This window comes from Sus scrofa, chromosome 6, assembly GCF_054392235.1.
Source record: "Sus scrofa isolate SSC_HxYL_T2T_F1_AM1 chromosome 6, Sscrofa_HxYL_maternal_Yorkshire_Landrace_v2.0, whole genome shotgun sequence".
In the NCBI taxonomy this organism is placed as follows: Eukaryota; Metazoa; Chordata; class Mammalia; order Artiodactyla; family Suidae; genus Sus; species Sus scrofa.
The window spans coordinates 65,909,795-65,929,313 of NC_139388.1; the positions used below are offsets into that span (position 1 = coordinate 65,909,795).

The 19,519-nt window shown below is 47.4% G+C and overlaps 1 protein-coding gene across 3 annotated transcripts; it reads left to right on the forward strand.

Annotated features, from left to right (window-relative positions):
• Positions 1-41: 41 nt before the first annotated feature.
• On the forward strand, positions 42-19,190 carry LOC110261311 (uncharacterized). Of its 3 annotated transcripts, none has more exons than XM_021097295.2 (4): positions 42-381; positions 1,656-1,782; positions 6,276-6,371; positions 16,073-19,190. In XM_021097295.2, the coding sequence occupies exons 2-4, from the start codon at positions 1,749-1,751 to the stop codon at positions 17,698-17,700; spliced, it is 1,758 nt and encodes a 585-aa protein (XP_020952954.1). In that variant the 5' UTR covers positions 42-381; positions 1,656-1,748; the 3' UTR covers positions 17,701-19,190. The 3 variants fall into 3 exon arrangements, with proteins under 3 accessions (XP_020952954.1, XP_020952953.1, XP_084818499.1); XM_021097294.2 differs by having other exon boundaries at positions 42-295; XM_084962373.1 differs by lacking the exons at positions 42-381; positions 1,656-1,782 and adding an exon at positions 4,868-5,696 and having other exon boundaries at positions 6,139-6,371.
• The last annotated feature ends 329 nt before the right edge of the window (positions 19,191-19,519 follow it).

Below are 19,519 nucleotides of genomic sequence, written 5' to 3' on the forward strand. Positions count from 1 at the left end.
GCTGGCGGACGTCACTTGCGTGCGACGGTTCCGTCCACGCCAGCTGTGGGGTGGGCATTGGCGGTCTGTGGCCGCTTCGAGTGCGCCCCTTCGCGAATGACCGGAAGGGAGGCTAGGACTCACCTCCGCTCCTTTGCGCGAGTCGGGAGCCTCCTTGTGATCGATCCCTTTTCCCGGGCAGAGAAGACGTGTCGGTCGGCCGAGCCCGCGGGACCCGTCTCAGGGGCCGCCTGTCCCGGCGCCGCTGTCTCCTCGGGGGCCCATGATGGCGGCAGCGTGGATGGAGGCGGCGCGGGTGAGTGGACGATGTTGGTGGCACTGCTGCTTCTCTGCTGGTTCAGAAAGGTTCCTGCGCAGGCTGTGGGTGAAGAAAGGCACTAGGTATCTCTTTGCAGTTGTGTGTGTGTCCGGCACGGGGGGCTGACTCGTCCCTGACTTTACCTCGGTCTTAGAACAGGCGAGACGGAACGTACAGGTGGACGACCGACACCCAGTATATGAAAAGAGAACTTTGACAGACCACCTGCCCAGGAATCCAAGCCCTTATCTACAATCAGCGACCCAGGAATCCTGCCCAGTTGAAGTCAGACTTGCCAGTAGCCAGATGTCTATCCCTAGAGACAGACCAGGAAGGTGAACATGACATCTAAAACAGAGCCCCAAATGACCGGGACTTGGTCAATAACTGACCTTTTTCCTAATGTTTCAGCCTACTTCCAGCTTAAAATCCAAACAGAGAAAGCCGTATATGCTACTTTAAGCAGTCGTACAGGATGCTCTGTGATTGTATGCCAGAGAGTTTTGTTTTTCTTTTCCTTTTTTTTTTTTTTTTTTTTTTTTTTTTGCTTTTTATGGCTACACCCGTGGCATATGGAAGTTCCCAGGCTAGGCTTACATTCAGAGCCATTGCTGCCAGCCTACACCACAGCCCCATCAGTGAAGGATCGGAGCTGCCTCTTTGACCTACAGCACAGTTTATGGCAACACTGGATTCTTAACCCACTTGAGCAGGGCCAGGAATCGAACCTGTAACCTTATGGTTTCTAGTCAGTTTTGTTAGCACTCAGCCACAACAGGTACTCCAGAGTTTTCATTTATTAAACATACATTGTATGGCAATCAGTGCTGAGACACTATTTTGTTTATCTATCCTTAATCTATATGGAGTGGTTTTCATCAGGAGACACTAGTGAAAACGATGACTTAAGAACTGGATGAGAGGGGCTCCAGTCGTGGCACAGTGATAACAAGCCGACCAGTATCCATGAGGACTCTGGTTCGACCCCTGGCTTTGCTCATTGGGTTAAGGATCTGGCATTGCCGTGAGCTGTGGTGTAGGTCGCAGACATGGCTTGGATCCCAAGTTGCTGTGGCTGTGGTGTAGGCTGGTACGTGTAGCTCCAATTCCACCCCTAGCCTGGGAACTTCCATATGCCACAGGTGCAGCCCTAAAAACACACACACAAAAAAACCAAAAAACAAAACAAACAAACAGAAAAAACAGCAAAAACCCCAAACTAGAAGGGATTTGGTTGCTTTTAGACATGATATACAGCCCTTTGAGTTTGTGTGCCACTACCAGCCTTGCAGAGACAAGCTCTGATTCCATCCACCCGTCCCAAGGCTCATGCCGTTGTCTCGATTTGACATTGCAGGTGTCTGTGACCTTTGATGATGTGGCTGTGACGTTTACCCAGGAGGAGTGGGGACAGCTGGACCCAGCTCAGCGGACCCTGTACCAGGAGGTGATGCTGGAAAACCGAGGGCTGCTGGTGTCTCTGGGTAGGTCCCATGCAGTCCCTGGTGCGGGAGACCTGCTGCTTCCTGTATCTCAGCCTCTGGCTCCATCTTGGCTGGTCAGGACGGCCTCAGGGGCGCTCCATTCCTCTTCCTCAGAGCCTTCATCATTGCCCATTCATCTCTTCCTGACTGTGATCCCAGTGTGTTTTTTGGTTTTTGGTTTTTTGGTTTTTTATCTTTTTGCTATTTCTTTGGGCCGCTCCCACGGCATATGGAGGTTCCCAGGCTAGGGGTCGAATCGGAGCTGTAGCCCCCGGCCTACACCACAGCCACAGCAACGCAGGATCCGAGCCGCGTCTGCAACCTACACCACAGCTCACGGCAACGCCGGATCATTAACCCACTGAGCAAGGGCAGGGACCGAACCCGCAACCTCATGGTTCCTAGTCGGATTCATTAACCACTCCGCCATGACGGGAACTCCTTTTTTTTATTTTTTAATTTCTTGTTTTTTTGCCATTTCTTGGGCCGCCTCCTCGATATGTAGAGGTTACCAGGCTAGGGGTTGAATTGGAGCTGTAGCCACCAGCCTACGCCAGAGCCACAGCAACGCGGGATCCGAGCCGCGTCTGCAACCTATACCACAGCTCCTGACAACGCCAGATCCTTAACCCAGTGAGCAAGTTCAGGGATCGAACCCACAATCTCATGGTTCCTAGTCGGATTCGTTAGCCACTGAGCCACAACGGGAATTCCTCAGTGTCCTTTGCTAAAGAAATGTGTTGTCCCTCTGACTTCTAGAAAGCGGTGGAAGGAAATGTGGGTGATCTGTAGAATCCGAAAGCAGAATTTCCAGCCGGGCTGTATCAGGGCCTGGGAACCACCAGGATTATGCCCAGAATTTTTTTTTTCCTCTTTTTTAAGGGCCACACCCACGGCTTATGGAGGTTCCCAGGCTAAGGGGCAAATCGGAGCTGCAGCTGCTGGCCTGTGCCACAGCCACAGCCATGCCAGATCCAAGCTGAGTCTTTGACCTACACCACAGCTCACGGCAATGCACATCCTCGTGGATACCAGTCGGGTTCCTTACCGCTGAGCCATGAAGGGAACTCCTGCTTCTGCTTGTGAAAAACGTTCTTTCGTATCTTTTTTTTATTGGATTCTACATAAAAGTGATGCCACAGGGCCTTAGTCTTTCTCTGTCTGACTTTACTCAGTGTGGTCATTTCTAGGTCCATCCATGTTGCTACACATATGCCCTGGCTTCTCATCTTGGCTTCTCCCTCTGACTCTGCTCCCAACCCTGTCTTTTGCGCCTCAGCACGTTTAAGACAGGAGTGGCCACCCCGGTCCCTGCTCTCTGGGGCCCCAGGTGCCTTGTTGCTACTTCTTGGCATAGGTACCCTGTTTCTCTTCTTCCCCTGTTGGGGGACTCCTTGGGGGTGTCCTCGAGGCAGGAGTGGCCGCTCGAGTCCCTAGTTCCCTGAGCCTCTCCCCCAGGGCCCCGCACAGACTGGCCTCCATGTGAGATTATTTCGCCTTCCAGAGGGGGAGCTGACTGGAGGAGACCCACTGGCTCCGGGGTCCTGCCCGACCCAGCCAGCAGGGCTGTGAGTGCCAGGGTGTCCTCCGGGACGAGGGCGAGGCAGGCGGGCTCCCAGGAGGCCTTTGCCTTCAGGGCCAGCGGGTGTCGTTCTCCACGCCGGGCTCTCGGCTCTGGGGCTTCTCTGTTCTCGTGCGCCTCCATGCTTGTCTCTTGTGCCCTGAGTCCCGGCCGAGATCCTCTGCTGCCGCAGGAGAGAGTAGTGCCGCGCAGCCTCTGGTGGTGGGTTTGTCCCCCAGGGGACGTCGGGCCGTGGCTGCAGCCTCGTCTGAGTGTCAGGCCTGGGGTGTGGGTGGGGCCGGCTTCTAGGGCTGGAGTCCCGGGGTGCCACTCCGCACCCCAGGATGGCCGGGATGGTCCCGCTCAGCAGAGGGCTCCCCAGCCCCCAGTGGCAGGGGTGCCAGGCCTGCGAAACAGCAGCTTGAGGAGGGCTGTCCGTCCAGGGCTCAGGGGAAGCCATGCCCGCGTTCAGAGAACTGGGGTTATGGTCTGTGTCAAGGAGTGGAGGTGGCACAAAAGTAGGAAACGTTTGGCATTGCTAGGTAGTTTACAACCAACTTTTGAAAGTACAACAGTCCAGGGGAGCTCCTGTCGTGTCTCAGTGGTGAACGAATCCGATTAGGAACCATGAGGTTGCGGGTTCCATCCCTGGCCTTGCTCAGTGGGTTAAGGATCTGGCGTTGTCAGGAGCTGTGGTGTAGGTTGCAGATGCTGCTCGGGTCTGGTGTTGCTGTGGCTCTGGCGTAGGCTGGCAGCTACAGGTCCGATTCGACCCCTAGCCTGGGAACCTCCATATGCTGCGGGAGTGGCCCTAGAAGAGGCAAAAAGACAATAAAATAAAATAAAGTACAACAGTCCACTCTCGGGCACTGCCGACCTCTTCACTCCTGTTCCCATGCTCGCCTGGAGCCCCCTGTGCTCCAGTCGTCTTGCTGTTTCCTTGCGCAAACCTGACACCTTTGCCCCGGGCCTCTGCAGGGGCTGTTCTCTGCCTGGCGGGTGTTCTTGGGCATTTTGTCTTTTCCCGGGGCCCCCCGGCTCAGCACTGTCACCACCTTCTCACCAGCTGTGTTCTGACCCCAAAATATCTTAGAGGCCCCTCGCCTGTCACACTTACTTTGTCTTGTCACCCCATTTATATCCTTCTAAGCCAGTGGTTCTCATCCAAGGATTATATTGTCCTCCAACAGATTCTTGGCATTGTCTGGAGACCTTTTGGGTGGTCACTACTGGGACGTTGCGGTTACAGGCATGTGTTAGTTGGAGATCCGGAATACTTCTTTTTTTTTTGCTTTTTAGGGCCACGCCCATGGCATCTGGAAGTTCCTAGGCTTAGCGGTCAAACAGAGCTGCAGCTGCTGGCATACACCACAGCTCATGGCAATGACAGATCCCCAACCCACAGGGATCAAATCTTCATCGTCATGGATACTAGTTGGATTTGTTTTTGCTGTACCACGATGGGAACTTCCTGGAATGCATCCTTTTTTTTTTTTTTTTTTTTTTTGTCTTTTGTCTCTTTAGGGCCGCACTCATGGCAGATGAAGGATCCCCAGGCTAGGGATCTAATTGGAGCTGTCGTTGCCAGCTGTAGTCACAGCCACAGCAGCACCAGATCCGAGCCTCGACTGCGACCTACACCACAGCTCTTGGTGACGCTGGATCCTTAACCCACTGAGCAAGGCCAGGGATCGAACCCGCAACCTCATGGTTCCTAGCTGGATTCGTTTCCGCTGGGCCATGCTGGGAACTCTCTGGACTGCATCTTCACATCCTTATTCTGCACAGGATTCACACTCTCTGTCCCCTTCTTCTCAACGAATCGTTTTCTGGATCTAAATGTCACCCACACGGGTTGGGAAGCCCCGTTTCCGAAACCTCGTGGACACTTTATTAGGGACATTGAGAGACACCCCGAGGAAGCCATGCTTTTGTCTCTGTCCTGCCTCCTGCCTCCTTGTTTGGGGAAAATCTGGGTTCTGTTCTGAATCTTAACACCCCACCCCTCAACTGTTGCTAACTTCCCCCATATCCTCACTGTTTTGATTTTAATGCTGCATTTTCAGGTTGACCTGCCTTCTGCACGAGGGATTGGGCTTACCATTTCCCTGGGCTTTGCAGGCGTCCCCTTCTGAGGGGTTGTAAGAACAGTGAAAAGTGGGTTGCTTGTAAGGGACGAGGTCTGGCTCATGTTACGCTGTCAGCAGTGTTTCAGGCTGGCTCCAGACATCCTCCCTCCTCCCGGCTCCCGGTCCTCAGCAGAGTCGGGAGAATTCAGCCACTGCCTCCGTCTCTCATTCAGCTGAACTTCCTCGGTTACGAACATACACCTTCATTTATGAAGCTGTCTTCTGTGAGTTTTTTGCGTTTTTTGTTGTTGTTGTCATTGTGTTTGTTTGCTTGTTTGTTTGTTTGCCTTTTCTAGGGCCGCTCCCACGGCATCTGGAGATTCCCAGGCTAGGGGTCCAATCAGAGCTGTAGCCGCCGGCCTACGCCAGAGTCACAGCAATGCGGGATCCGAGCCGCGTCTGCAACCTGAACCACAGCTCACGGCAACGCCGGATCCTGAACCCACTGAGCAAGGCCAGGGATCGAACCTGCAACCTCATGGTTCCTTGTCGGATTTGTTTCCGCTGCACCATGACAGGAACTCCCTCATTTCAATTTTGCAATACATGATGTGCTTAAGTTGCTTGAATGTAGTCCTTTGACCATGATTATAGTCGGTATGTTAGTTTTTGACTTGGTACTAGGAATAAAACTCCACGGCAGTATGACACACCTTTGGTTTCCAGGTCCGGATTCAGCATTCTGTATGCATGGGAGCAGCGTCCTCCTGGCCTCCCGGCCACAGCCTGAGTTCCCAAACTCGGTTGAGAGGTGGTGTTCGGTTCACAGAAATCCAGTATCTTCTTCCTTCCTCCATGAACAGGGTGTCCAGTTCCCAGACCTGAGCTGATCTGCCAGCTGGAGCACGGGCGGGAGCTGTGGATGGTGCAGAAAGACCTCTCCCAAAGCACCTGTCCAGGTAGGAGCCCAGGTGTGGGCGGGGGGAAGGCCCTGCAGGCTGCAGCCCTGGAGGAGGCCCTGGCCCTGGTCCCCAGGGGAAGGGATAGGGTCAAAGGGACCCTTTGACCCCACGGTCCTCGTTCTGTCCTCCCAGAGGATAGGGGCCTGGGCTGAGATGTGTCATGGGCTTTAGACCTGGGTGTCTCACCATCTCTGTGGCCCTTGTGAAGCTCAAGGCCCCTAGTGTCTCTGTGTATAGGTTGGGCTGAGTTAGAGCCGGCTGCCCTGTCACACAGATGCCAGCATCTCCATGCTCAGCACATGGAAGCAGTCGTTCTGACTCACACCCAGGTCCATGCCCCAAGCTGTGGCATAGGTCACAGATGCAGCTCGATCTGTTTTTGCCGTGTCTGTGGTGTAGGCTGCAGCTGCAGCTCTGATTTGACCCCTAGCTTGGAAACTTCTATATGCTGCAAGTGCAGCCATAGGAAGAAAAAAACCAAAATTCATAATGTCATGTATTCATTACCACCATCCATCTCCATGAGCCGTTATCATTGAAAACTGAAACTGTTCCCACAATGTAGTGACTCTCCCATTTCCCTGTAATACCTGCTCCTCAGCCCAGCTCCTGGCAACCACAGTTGTCTTTTCTGTGTCTGCGATTTTGACTATTTTAAGTACCTCATATAATTGGAATCAAACAGTCTTTTGTGTCTGTGACTGGTGTATTTCAGGTTTCATTCAGCATAGTGGCCTCAAGATCCATCCATATTGTAGCATTTGTCAAAATTTCGTTCTTTTTTTTTTTTTTTTTTTTTTTTTTTTTTTTTTTTTTTTTTTAAGGGCCGCACCCGTGGCTTACAGAGGTTCCCAGGCTAGGGGTTGAATGGGAGCTACAGCTGCCAGCCACAGCCACACCAGATCTGAGCCGCATCTGCGGCCTGCACCACAGCTCACAACAATGCCGGAATCTTAACCCACTGAGCAAGGCCAGGGATCGAATGTGCATCCACATAGATACTAGTCAGATTTGTTTCCACTGAGCCACAGCAGGAACTTCCAAAATTTCATTCCTGTTTGGAGTTCCCATGTGACGCAGTAGGTTAAGGATCTGATGTTGTCACTGCAGGGGCTTGGGTTGCTGCTTTGGTGCAGGTTGAATTCCGCATGTCGAGGGCGCAGCCAAGAAACATAAATCAATAAAATCATTTCTTTTTTTTCTTTCTTTTTTTTTTTTTTTTTTTTGTCTTTTTGCTATTTCTTTGGGCCGCTCCCCCGGCATATGGAGGTTCCCAGGCTAGGGGTCCAATCAGAGCTGTAGCCGCCGGCCTACGCCAGAGCCACAGCAACGCGGGATCCGAGCCGCGACTGCAACCTACACCACAGCTCACGGCAACGCCGGATCGTTAACCCCCTGAGCAAGGGCAGGGACCGAACCCGCCACCTCATTTCTTTTAAAAAATTCATTTCTTCTTTCTTTTTTGGGGGAGGCTGAAAGAGAAAAAGATGGCTTTATTGCTTTGCCAGGCAAAGGCGGCCACAGCAGACTAATGCCTTAAAGACTGTGCCCCAAAGATGCATTTCTTCTTAAGGCTCAGTAATGTTCCGTGTGTGTGGCATTTTGCTTACCCATTCATCCCTTGATGGAATGAGTTCCTTCCATGTTTTTTGTTTTGTTTTTTTTTTGCCTTTTCTAGGGCCGCTCCTGCGGCATATGGAGGTTCCCAGGCTAGGGGTCTAATTGGAGCTGTAGCCACGGGTGGAATCTGAGCTGTAGCCACCAGCCTGCGCCACAGCCACAGCAACGCAGGATCTGAGCCACGTCTGCCACCTACACCACAGCTCACAGCAATGCTGGATCCTTAACCCACTGAGCAAAGCCAGGGGTTGAACCTGCAACCTCATGGTTCCTAGTCGGATTCGCTAACCACTGCGCCACGACGGGAACTCCGTTGCATGTCTTAGCTATTGTGAATAATGCTGCCATAAACATGGGTGTGTAAATATCTTTTGAGACCCTGGTTTCGGTTCTTTTGGCATATAACAAGAAGTAGAATTGCTGGATCAAGTGGTCATGGCATTTTTGGTTTTCCGAGGAACTGCCATACTGCGTTCCACAGATGGTGTGCTATTTGATCTTCCTGCCACCAGCGCCCAAGTTTCAGTTTCTGCACATCTTCACCAGTTGTTTGTTCTTTCGTTCTATCCTAATGGGTGTGAGATGGTATCTCATCATAGTTTCAAGTTTCGTTTCCCTGATGCTTGGTAACATGGAGCGTCTTGTCTTGTGCTTCTCAGCCATGGGTATGTCCTCTGTGAAGAAATGTCGATTCAAGTCCTTCCCCATTGTCGTATCAGGATGGTTTGTTTGCTTTTTCTTTTTGGCAACGCCATGTGGAAATTCCTGGGCCAGGGTTCAAACCCTTACCCCAGCAGTGCTCCAAGCTGCTGCAGTGACAATGCGGGATCCTTAACCCGCTGCGCCGCCAGGGAAATTCAGGGGTTTTCTTGGTTGTTAAGTTTGAGTTCTCTATATATTCAGGATATTAATCCTTATCCTTTATCAGATAAATGATTTGCAAATGTTTCTCAAATTCTTTTGAAGAGATTTTTTTTTTTTTTTTTTTTTTTTTGCTTTTTTAGGGCTGCACTTGCGGCATGTGGAAGTTCCCCAGGCTAGGACTCCATTTGGAGCTGTAGCTGCCAGCCTACCCCACAGCCGCAGCGAGGCAGGATCTGAGCCGAGTCTGTGACATGCACTGTAGCTCGTGGCAGTGCCAGATCCTTAACCCACTGAGCGCGGCCAGGGATGGAACCTGCATCCTCATGGATACTTGTCAGGTTCAATACCATTGAGCCATGATAGACCTCCTTGATGCACAAATTTTTATTTATGAATTACAGTTTTTCTGTTTTTTTCTTTTGTTGCCTGTGCCTTTGGTGTCATACCTAAGAAATCTTTGCCACATCCACTGCCATGCTGATTTTGCCCTCTGTTTTCTTCTTTGAAGTTTGTAGTTTTAGATCTTTGATCCATTTTGAGCTAATGTTTGTTTATGATATTAGATAAGCGTCCTATTTAATTCCTTTGCTTTTAGGTATTCAGTTTTCCCAGCACTGTTTATTGTAAATGCTGTCGTTTCCCCTATTGGATGGTCTTGGCGTCCTTGTCAGAATTATTTGATGATACATGTAAGGGTTCGTTACTAGGTTTTTGTTAGAATTTTTTTTATTACAGTTGGTTTACAATGTACTGTACAACAGAGTGACCCGGTCACACATATATATGCAGTCTTTTTCTCACAGTAGCCTCCATCATGTTCCATTACCAGAGATTAGATATCGTTCCCTGTTCTATGCAGCAGGACCTCATTGCTTATCCACTTCAAAGGCAAGAGTTTGCATCAACTAACCCCAAACTCACAGCCCATCCCTCTCCCTCCCCTTACCCCTTGGCAACCACAAGTCTGTTCTCCATGTCCATGAGTTTGTTTCTGTTCTGTAGATGGGTTCATTTGTGCCATATACTAGATTCCAGATATAAGTGATAACCATATGCTAATTTTTTTCTCTTTCTGACTTCACTTAGTTTGAGAATCTCTAGTTCCATCCATGTTGCTGCAAATGGCATTTTCTTTTTCATGTGTGTCTGCCTTTTAGGGCCGCACTCACTGCATATGGAGGTTCCCAAGCTAGGGGTCTAATTGGAGCTACAGCTGCCGGCCTACACCACAGCCACAGCAATGCCAGATCCGAGCCACATCTGTGACCTATGCTGCAGCTCACAGCAACGCCGAATCCTTAACCCACTGAGTGAGGCCAGGATCGAATCTTCAACGTCATGGTTCCTATTCAGATTCGTTTCCACTGCACCACGATGGGAACTCCAGCATTTTCTTTATTATGGCTGAATAGTATTCCAGTGTATGTATGTATCACATCTTTTTTTTTTTTTCTTTTTTTTGCTTTTTAGGACTGCACCCGCAGCATGTGGAGGTTCCCAGTCTAGGGGTTGAATGGGAGGTACAGCTGCCGGCCTATACCACAGCCACACCAGATGCCCAGCCTACTGAGTGAGGCCAGGGATTGAACCAGCATCCTCATGGATACCAGTTGGATTTGTTTCTGCTGTGCCGCAACAGGAACTCCTGTGCCACATTTTCTTAATCCACTCATCTATCAATGTTTAAGTTGCTTCCTTGTCTCGGCCATTGTGAATGGTGCTGCAATGAACATAGGGATATATGTATCTTTTTGAACTAGAGTTTTGTCCAGATAGATGCCCAGGAGTGGGATTGCTGGCTCATACAAAGTTCTAAATTTTGTTTTCTGAGGTACCTCCATACTGTTTTTGATAGTGGTTGTACCAATTTACATTCCTACCAACAGTGCAGAAGGGGTCCCTTTTCTCCACACCCCCTCCAGTATTTGTTATTTGAGACTTGCTCATGAAGGCCATTCTGACCAAGGTGAGGTGATACCTCATTGGAGTTTTGATTTGCATTTCTCTAATAATTAGTGATGTGGAGCATTTTTTCATGTGCCTGTTGGCCATCTGTATGTTTTTTTGGAGAAATGTCCATTTAGGTCTTCTGCCCATTTGTCAATTGGGTTGTTTGTGTTGTTGCTGTTGAGTTTTATGTTACCGGGCTCTTGATTCCCTTGATCTATTTATCTGATTTTAGATTACTGTAGTTTCAGAGTTCCCGTCATGGCGCAGTGGTTAACAAATCCAACTAGGACCCATGAGGTTTTGGGTTCGATCCCTGGCCTTGCTCAGTGGGTTAAGGATCCAGCATTGCCGTGAGCTGTGGTGTAGACTGCAGATGCAGTTTGGATCCTGCGTTGCTGTGGCTGTGGTATAGGCCGGTGGCTACAGCTCCGATTCGACCCGTAGCCTGGGAACCTCCATATGCCACGGGAGCAGCCCTAGAAAAGGCAAAAAGACCAAAAAAAAAAAGAAAAAATTACTGTAGTTTTGTAGTCAGTTTTTTTTGTTTTTTTTTTTTTTTTGTCTTTTTGTTGTTGTTGTTGCTATCTCTTGGGCCGCTTCCTAAGTGTTTTATTGTTTTTCATGCTACTGTAAATGGAATTATAATTTCATTTTTGAATTGTTCATTGTTCGTGTATATAAATGCAGCTTATTTTTGTGTATTGATTGATCTCGTATCCTGCTACTTTGATGAACTCATTTATTCTAACAGTTATTTTGTGGTTTCTTTATGGTTTTTACATACAAGAAACTATCATCTCTAAGCAAAAACAGTTTTACCTCTTCCTTTCCAACGTGGGTGCTTTTTGATTTCTTTCTGTTGCTCTGTCCACAACTTCGACTATTGTGTTGAATAGAAGTGGTGAAAATGGATGCCCTTAACCTTTCCCGAACTTGGAGGAAAAGCTTTCCAACTTTCACTATGGAGTATGCTCTTTGCTGTGGTTTTTTGTTATATATGGGTTTTTATTTATTTATTTATTTTTGTCTTTTGTCTTTTTAGGTTCACACCCATGGCATATGGACGTTCCCAGGCTAGGGGTGGAATAGGAGCTGTTGCTGCCAGCCTACGCCACAGCTTACAGCAACGCCAGATCCCCAACCCACTGAGTGAGACCAGGGATCGAACCCACAACCTCATGGTTCCTAGTTGGATTCGTTTCCGCTGCGCCATGATGGAAACTCCTTATATGGCTTTTATTTTATTTGGGTAGTTTCCTTACATTCCTGGTTTGTGGTGTTTTTTGTTTTTTGTTTTTGTTTGTTTGTTTTTTTTGGAGAAAGTAGAAAAGTAGCTTTAATTGCCAGGCAAAGAGGGGAACACAGCAGGCTAGTGCCCCAAGGACTGTGCCCCCAATGGAGGGGGTAGTGAGGAATCTTCTAGTGTTTGAGGAGCAGGGCATGATCAGCTCTTGAACATTTTCCTGATTGGTGGGTGATGAGGTAATTGGGAGTCAGCATCATCAAACTCCTGGTTCTGATTGGTCTGGGGTCTACATGCTTGTGGGCAGCACACAGTTGACTTCTGCCTGCTGGGGCTTCAGCACCTGCAAAACCGTTCCAAGGACATGGAGCTCAGAGTATTTTCCGATGTCTGGAGTCACTGAGGTTCAGGTTCTTTATGCCTCTGCACGAAAGGACTTCATCGAGAGACAAAGTGATAGGCAAGAAATAGATTTCTTTTTTTTTCTTTTTTTTTTTTTATTTCTCAAATGAATTGATCACATCTAGTTGTATAATGATCATAACAATCCAGTTTCACAGGATTCCCATCCCACAGCCCAAGCACATCCCCCCACCCCCCAAACTGTCTCCTCCGGAGACCATAAGTTTTTCAATGTCTGTGAGTCAGCATCTGTTCTGCAAAGAAGTTCAGTCTGTCGTTTTTTCAGATTCCACATGTCAGTGAAAGCATTGGATGTTGGTGTCTCATTGTACATACATCTGCATGTACACCACAGCACATGGCAATTCCGGATACCTAACCGATTGATTGAGGCCAGGGATTAAACCTACATCCTCATGGTTACTAGTTGGGTTCATTACCACTGTGCCACAATGGGAACTCCCCAGGATTTTTCTGTAATGGGGGATTTTGATTATGAATTCAGTCTTTCTCGTTATAGGTCTATTCAAATTTTATATTTCTCTGTGATTTAGTCTTCATAGGTTTTGTGTTTCTTTTTTTTTTTTTTTTTTTTTTTAGTATATTTGTCTTTTGGGGACTGCACCCATGGCACATGAAGGTTCGCAGGCTAGGGATCCAATCGGAGCTGTAACCGCCGGCCTATGCCACAGCAACTTAGGATCAGAGCCGCACCTGTGACCTATACCACAGCTCACGGCAATGCCAAATCCTTAACCCACTGAGTGAGGCCAGAGATCAGACCTCCATCCTCATGGATGCTAGTCAGGTTCACTAACTGCTGAGCCACGACGGGAGCTCCAGTTTGTGTTTCTAGGAATATGTCCATTTCATCTAGGTTTTCCAATTTGTTGGGGTATAGTTCTTCATAGTGTTCCCTTATGAAATATTGTTATTTCTGTAGAATGAACAGTAATGCCCCTACTTTCATGCTTTTTTTTTTTTTTTTTTTTTTTTTTTTTTTTTTTTGCTGCAGCATTTTGAAGTTCCCAGGCCAGGGATTAGATCTGCACCACAGCAGCAACCCAAGCTGCTGCAGTGACAGTGCTGAGTCCTTAACCTACTCAGCCACAAAGGACCTCCCTCATCTTTGATTTTAGTAAATTTTTTTTTTTTTTTTGTCTTTCGTCCTTTTTAGGGCTGCACCCATGGCACATGGAGGTTCCTGGGCTAGGGGTCTAATTGGAACTGTTGCTGCCAGCCTACACCACAGCCACAGCAACACAGGATCTGAGCCACGTCCGCAACCTACACCAGCCGAAGCAACACAGGATCTGAGCCGCATCTGCGACCTATACCACAGCTCACGGCAACACTGGATCCTTAACCCACTGAGCGAGGCCAGGGATCGAACCCGCGTCCTCATGGATTCTAGTCGGGTTCATTAACCTCTGAGCCACGATGGGAACTCCTGATTTTAGTAATTTGAGTCTTTTTTTCTTAGTTCATCTAGCTGCAGGTTTGTCAATTTTCTTGATTTTTTTCAAAGAACCACCTTTTTTTGAGGGGGGGATTTTTAGGGCTGCACTCGCAGTGTATGGAGAGTCCTAGGCTAGGGATCTAATCAGAGCTACAGCTGCCGACCTACACCACAGCCACAGCAACACCAGATCCGAGCCACGTCTGCAACCTATACCACATCTCACAGCAACGCTGGATCCTTAACCCACTGAGCGAGACTAGGGATTGAATCCGAATCATCATGGATCCTAGTCAAGTTCCTTACCCCTGTGCCACAACAGGAACTCCCTCATCCTCATTCTTTTTTTTTTTTTTTTTTTTTTTAAGTCTTTTTCAGGGCTGCACTTGAGGCATTTGGAGGTTCCCAGGCTAGGGGTTGAATCGGAGCTGCAGCTGTTGGCCTAGACCAGAGCCACAGCAACGCCAGATCTGAGCCATGTCTGTAACTTACACCACAGCTCAGAGCAACACTGGATCCTTAACCCACTGAGCGAGGCCAGGGATCGAACCTGTGTCCTCATGGACACTAGTCAGAATCGCTTTCACTGAGCTCCGATGGGCACTTTCATCCTTGTTCTTGAAGAATAGTTTTACCAGATACAGGATTCTTGCTTGACACTTTTTGTTTGTGTTATGTTTGAATATATTGCACCACTACTTTCTGGACTCCCAAGTTTATGATGAGAAATCTTTTCTCCCCTTGTATTTGACAAGTTGCTTCATGCTTGCTGTGACCTTTTTTAGTTATTGTACTTTTTGCCCCTGAATTCCTTTTTACTTTTTAGGTTTTATATCTTTGTATTGATCTTTCCATTTCATTTATACCTAGTTTTCTTGACTTCCTCCATGTCTTCCTTTCGTTGCTTGAACTAATTTAAGATGACTGTTGTAGGGAGTTCCCTTGTGGCACAGTGGGTTAAGGATCCAGCATTGTCACTGCAGTGGTCAAGTTGCTGCTATGGCACAGATTTGATCCCTGGCCCAGGAGCTTCCCCGTGTTGTGAAGTGTGGCCAAAAGAAGAAAAGGGAAGTTCCCACTGTGGTACAATGGAATTGGCATTGTCTTTGGAGCACTGGGACACGGGTTTGATCCCCAGCCCAGCACAGTGGGTTCTGGGTCTGGCATTGTCGCAACTGTGGCTTAGGTTGCAACTGTGGCCCAGATCCATTCCCTGGCCCAGGAACTCCGTGTGCCATGGGGTGGCTTAAAAGAATGGTTGTTGTAAAGTCTTTGTCCAGTGGTTTGCATCAGATGTTTTTCACAAGCAGATTTTGGAGGGTTTCCAGACATGAGCTACCATGTCCTCAAGGGCAAGTTAGCCTCCTGGCATTGACGTATGGCAGTATATGCGTGCAGTATTGCCAGCTTAAGAATTTCATTTCATAACCATAACTGATTGGATCAGTGCCTAGATGACTCAGTCTCCTGCCTTCTACCTGTTTCTGGAGCTCTGGCTTTTATCTTATGGCTCAAAGCCCAACCTTTTTATTTATTTATTTTTTCCTTTCTCTTTAGGGCTGTATCCACAGCATATGGAGACTCCCAGGCTAGGGGTCGAATTGGAGCTACAGCTGCTGACGTGCACCACAGCCACAGCAACACTAGAGCCAAGCCACATCTGCGACCTACACCACAGCTCAGGGCAACACCAGATCTTTAACCCACTGAGTGAGGCCAGGGATCAAACCTGCAATCTCATGGTTCCTAGTTGGATTCATTTCCGCTGCACCACAACGGGAACTCCCAAAGCCCCAATCTTCTGATCACATAGTTTGTCTTTCTAGTGTGGCTAAGCTTTGCAGTGAGTTATCTCTTCAGCATAACCTATCTATGAGCCCAGATGGGTTTGCATAAATATCCAGTCTGGAATTGACTGTGTCTTTTTCCAGCATCCTGTCCCCTAAGCCAGCCTCCTTGGGGTCCCCCTTTCAAGATATCAACAGTCCAAGGATTGGCAACGAAAAGAATTGTTATGCTGAGATTCAGAAGTAGGGGAACATGGTAGACACAGAGGCACTGTTGTCATCTTCATTTTTTTTTTTTTTTCACTGAAATCTTAATTCTCTCTTCTATGTTGGCATAATTAACAGGTCTTTCTGTATATTGTATTTCTTTCAGGTGAGCAGGGAAAGCCCACGACCACAAAACCTACCACTTGTGAGCGAGCCCTGTCTGGTGGAGCCTCATTCCAGGAACACCTAGCACAAGGAGCTTCAGAGGACTCTCGATTAGGTCAAACCAAAAATCAGGAAGGGTCATTGGAAATTCAGGAAGGACACTTGAGACCAGAGATAGAACCCCAAAAGGAGAAGCTCCCGGGGAATCCAGGCTCTGATCACAGCAGCTTAGGAACAGCTGTTAGTGTGTGTTCACGGGGTGTGCAGGAGGCCTCTGCAGGAGGAGCTGTCCGTGACCATGACTCAGGCGGATCAGGTAAAGATCCCGTGATCCAGGAAGAGGAAAATATCTTTAAGTGCAACGATTGCGGGAAAGTGTTTAACAAGAAACGTCTCCTTGCTCGACATGAGAGGATTCACTCTGGAGTGAAGCCCTACGAATGCACAGAGTGTGGGAAGACATTTAGCAAGAGCACTTATCTCCTTCAACACCACATGGTGCACACTGGGGAGAAGCCCTATAAGTGCATGGAGTGCGGCAAGGCCTTCAACCGCAAGTCACACCTTACACAGCACCAGCGGATTCATAGTGGAGAGAAACCTTATAAATGCAATGAATGCGGAAAGGCCTTCACCCATCGCTCTACTTTTGTTTTGCATAACAGGAGCCACACTGGAGAAAAACCCTTTGTGTGCAAGGAATGTGGAAAAGCCTTCCGAGACAGGCCAGGATTCATTCGACACTACATCATCCACAGCGGCGAGAATCCGTACGAGTGCTTTGAGTGTGGCAAGGTCTTCAAACACAGGTCATACCTCATGTGGCACCAGCAGACGCACACTGGGGAGAAGCCCTATGAGTGCAGCGAGTGCGGCAAGGCCTTCTGTGAGAGCGCCGCCCTCATTCACCACTACGTCATCCACACTGGGGAGAAGCCCTTCGAGTGCCTCGAGTGCGGGAAGGCCTTCAACCACAGGTCCTACCTCAAGAGGCACCAGCGGATTCACACCGGGGAGAAGCCCTATGTGTGCAGTGAATGTGGAAAGGCCTTTACTCACTGCTCTACTTTTATCTTGCATAAAAGGGCCCATACTGGCGAGAAGCCCTTTGAGTGTAAAGAATGTGGAAAAGCCTTTAGCAATCGGGCAGATCTCATTCGGCACTTCAGCATCCACACTGGGGAGAAGCCCTATGAGTGCACCGAGTGTGGGAAGGCCTTTAACCGCAGGTCGGGCCTGACAAGGCACCAGCGGATTCACAGTGGCGAGAAGCCCTACGAATGCCTCGAGTGTGGGAAAACCTTCTGCTGGAGCACAAACCTTATTCGACACTCCATCATCCACACTGGAGAAAAGCCCTATGAGTGCAGTGAGTGTGGAAAGGCCTTCAGTCGCAGCTCCTCCCTCACTCAGCATCAAAGGGTTCATACTGGGCGAAACCCTGTCAGCGTGACAGATGTGGGAAGACCCTTCCCAAGTGGGCAAACCTCAGTCAACCTTCAAGAACTTTTATTGGGAAAAGATTTTTTGAATGTAACCACTGCGGAAAATCTTTTGCCAGAGGAAACATCTTACTCAGAATCTGATCATTCATACCAAAGAGAAACCCCACAAATTTCTTCCCTGTAAGAAAACTTGTTTCAGAATATCATTTGTCCTCTAGAGTCATATTGGAAATTGACCCAGCCTATAGCCTTATTCTACATCGGAGATTTCATCCAGAAGAGAGACTCAGTGGTTGTTAATGCACTTGGGAAAACCTTCAGTTCCATCTTTCTTCTTAGTTTACACTGCAGTGTTATCTCAGGAATATTTTCTTAAAAAAAGAAGGGAGAGACTCAAAATAGAAAGTGAACTGCAAAAAAAAGTTTCTTTTAGATGTCCTTGCCAAGCTATGGCACTTTGTCATGGATTCCCTAGTTTTCTTGGCAGGAGGAGAGTTTTTCTGTGGTAAAGGACCTAGACTGTATGTGCTTGTATATACATTAATTGCTATCCTGTGTAAGGAGAGTTAGGCAGGTCTGGAAACATCCATAGAACATCTTTGTTCTAAAACCTTTTTTTTTTTTCCTGCACCTGAGGTATACAGAAATTCCCAGGTCAGGGATCAAATTCAAGTCACAGCAGTGACATCGCCAGATCCTTAACCACTGGGCCACCAAGCAACTCCCATTTTCTTTATTCTTATGGACCTTAATTTTTGTGAGAAATACTGGTTTGAGCTATCAAAAACATTTACATGTAAAGAGATAAGAATTCACATATGAAAGAACATGTTCTCTTGCACCAGTTAGGACTGTTTCGTCTTTGATTTTTAAATGACAAACCTGTGGTCTTAAAGACCTAATACTCAGACTTTTTACTGGTCCTGTACTATTTTTGGTTTACTCAGTTGCTGTAATTATGTGGTAAACCTTTCAATTGAGTAAAGTGATTCCTCTCTCATTATTACTATTTAAAATTGAGGAGTTCCTGCTGTGGCATGGTGGGTTAAAGATCCAGCATTGTCTCTGTGGCTTTGCAGGTTTGATCCCCAGCATGGTGCAGTGGGATCCGGTGTTGCCACATCTGTGGCATAGGTGGCAACTGCAGCTCGGATTCATTCTCTTGATAACTTCCATATGCCACAGGTGCAGCAAAAAAAACCCCAAAAACTGATGTAGCACTCCTCGTTATTTTAATTTCCATATAAAGTTTTGGATAAGCTTGTCTATTTTTACCCCCCCCAAAAAACTTTTTTGAATTTTGATGGAATTTGAGTTAAGTTGGCAGATCATTTTGTTGACAGTCAATGTCTTTGCTGTTTTGAGTCTTCCAGTTTATGAATATATATCTACATTTATTTAATATGGTTGATTTATTTCACTACTATAAGTCTTAATAATAGGTCCTGTACAGTTTTGAAGATTTGTATATAGAGGGTTTTTTTTTAAGTGATTTTAAATAGCACTGATTTTTAAAATTTTAATGTCCACAGTCTTGTTAGAAGTGTAATTTTGTTCATGTTATGTTGGTATATTGCAACCTTGCTGGACTGTAGCCATTTCTTTTGATAGAATGCTTGGGATTTTCAACATTGAAATACCATCTGCAAATAGAGATAATTTTTTTTTTCTTCCCATCTGTCTACCTGTTGTTTCCTTTTCTTGTCTTATTGCAGTGGCTAGGATTTCCAGTATGATGTTGAATATTAATAGTGAGCACATATATCTTTGTGTGGTTCCTTACATTATGGGAACAGTATTCAGGTCTGCATCATTAACAACTAACATAAATAACAGTTGTTAGGTTTTCTTCAAAGAGGCTTCTTTATCAAGTTTAGAAAGTTTCCCATATTCCTAATTTGCTGATTTTGTTGTTGTTGTTGCTATTTTCAATGGGTATTGAATTTTGTCGAATGATTTTTTTTTAAATCAGTTGATAGAATTTTTTTTTCTTCTGTAGCCTA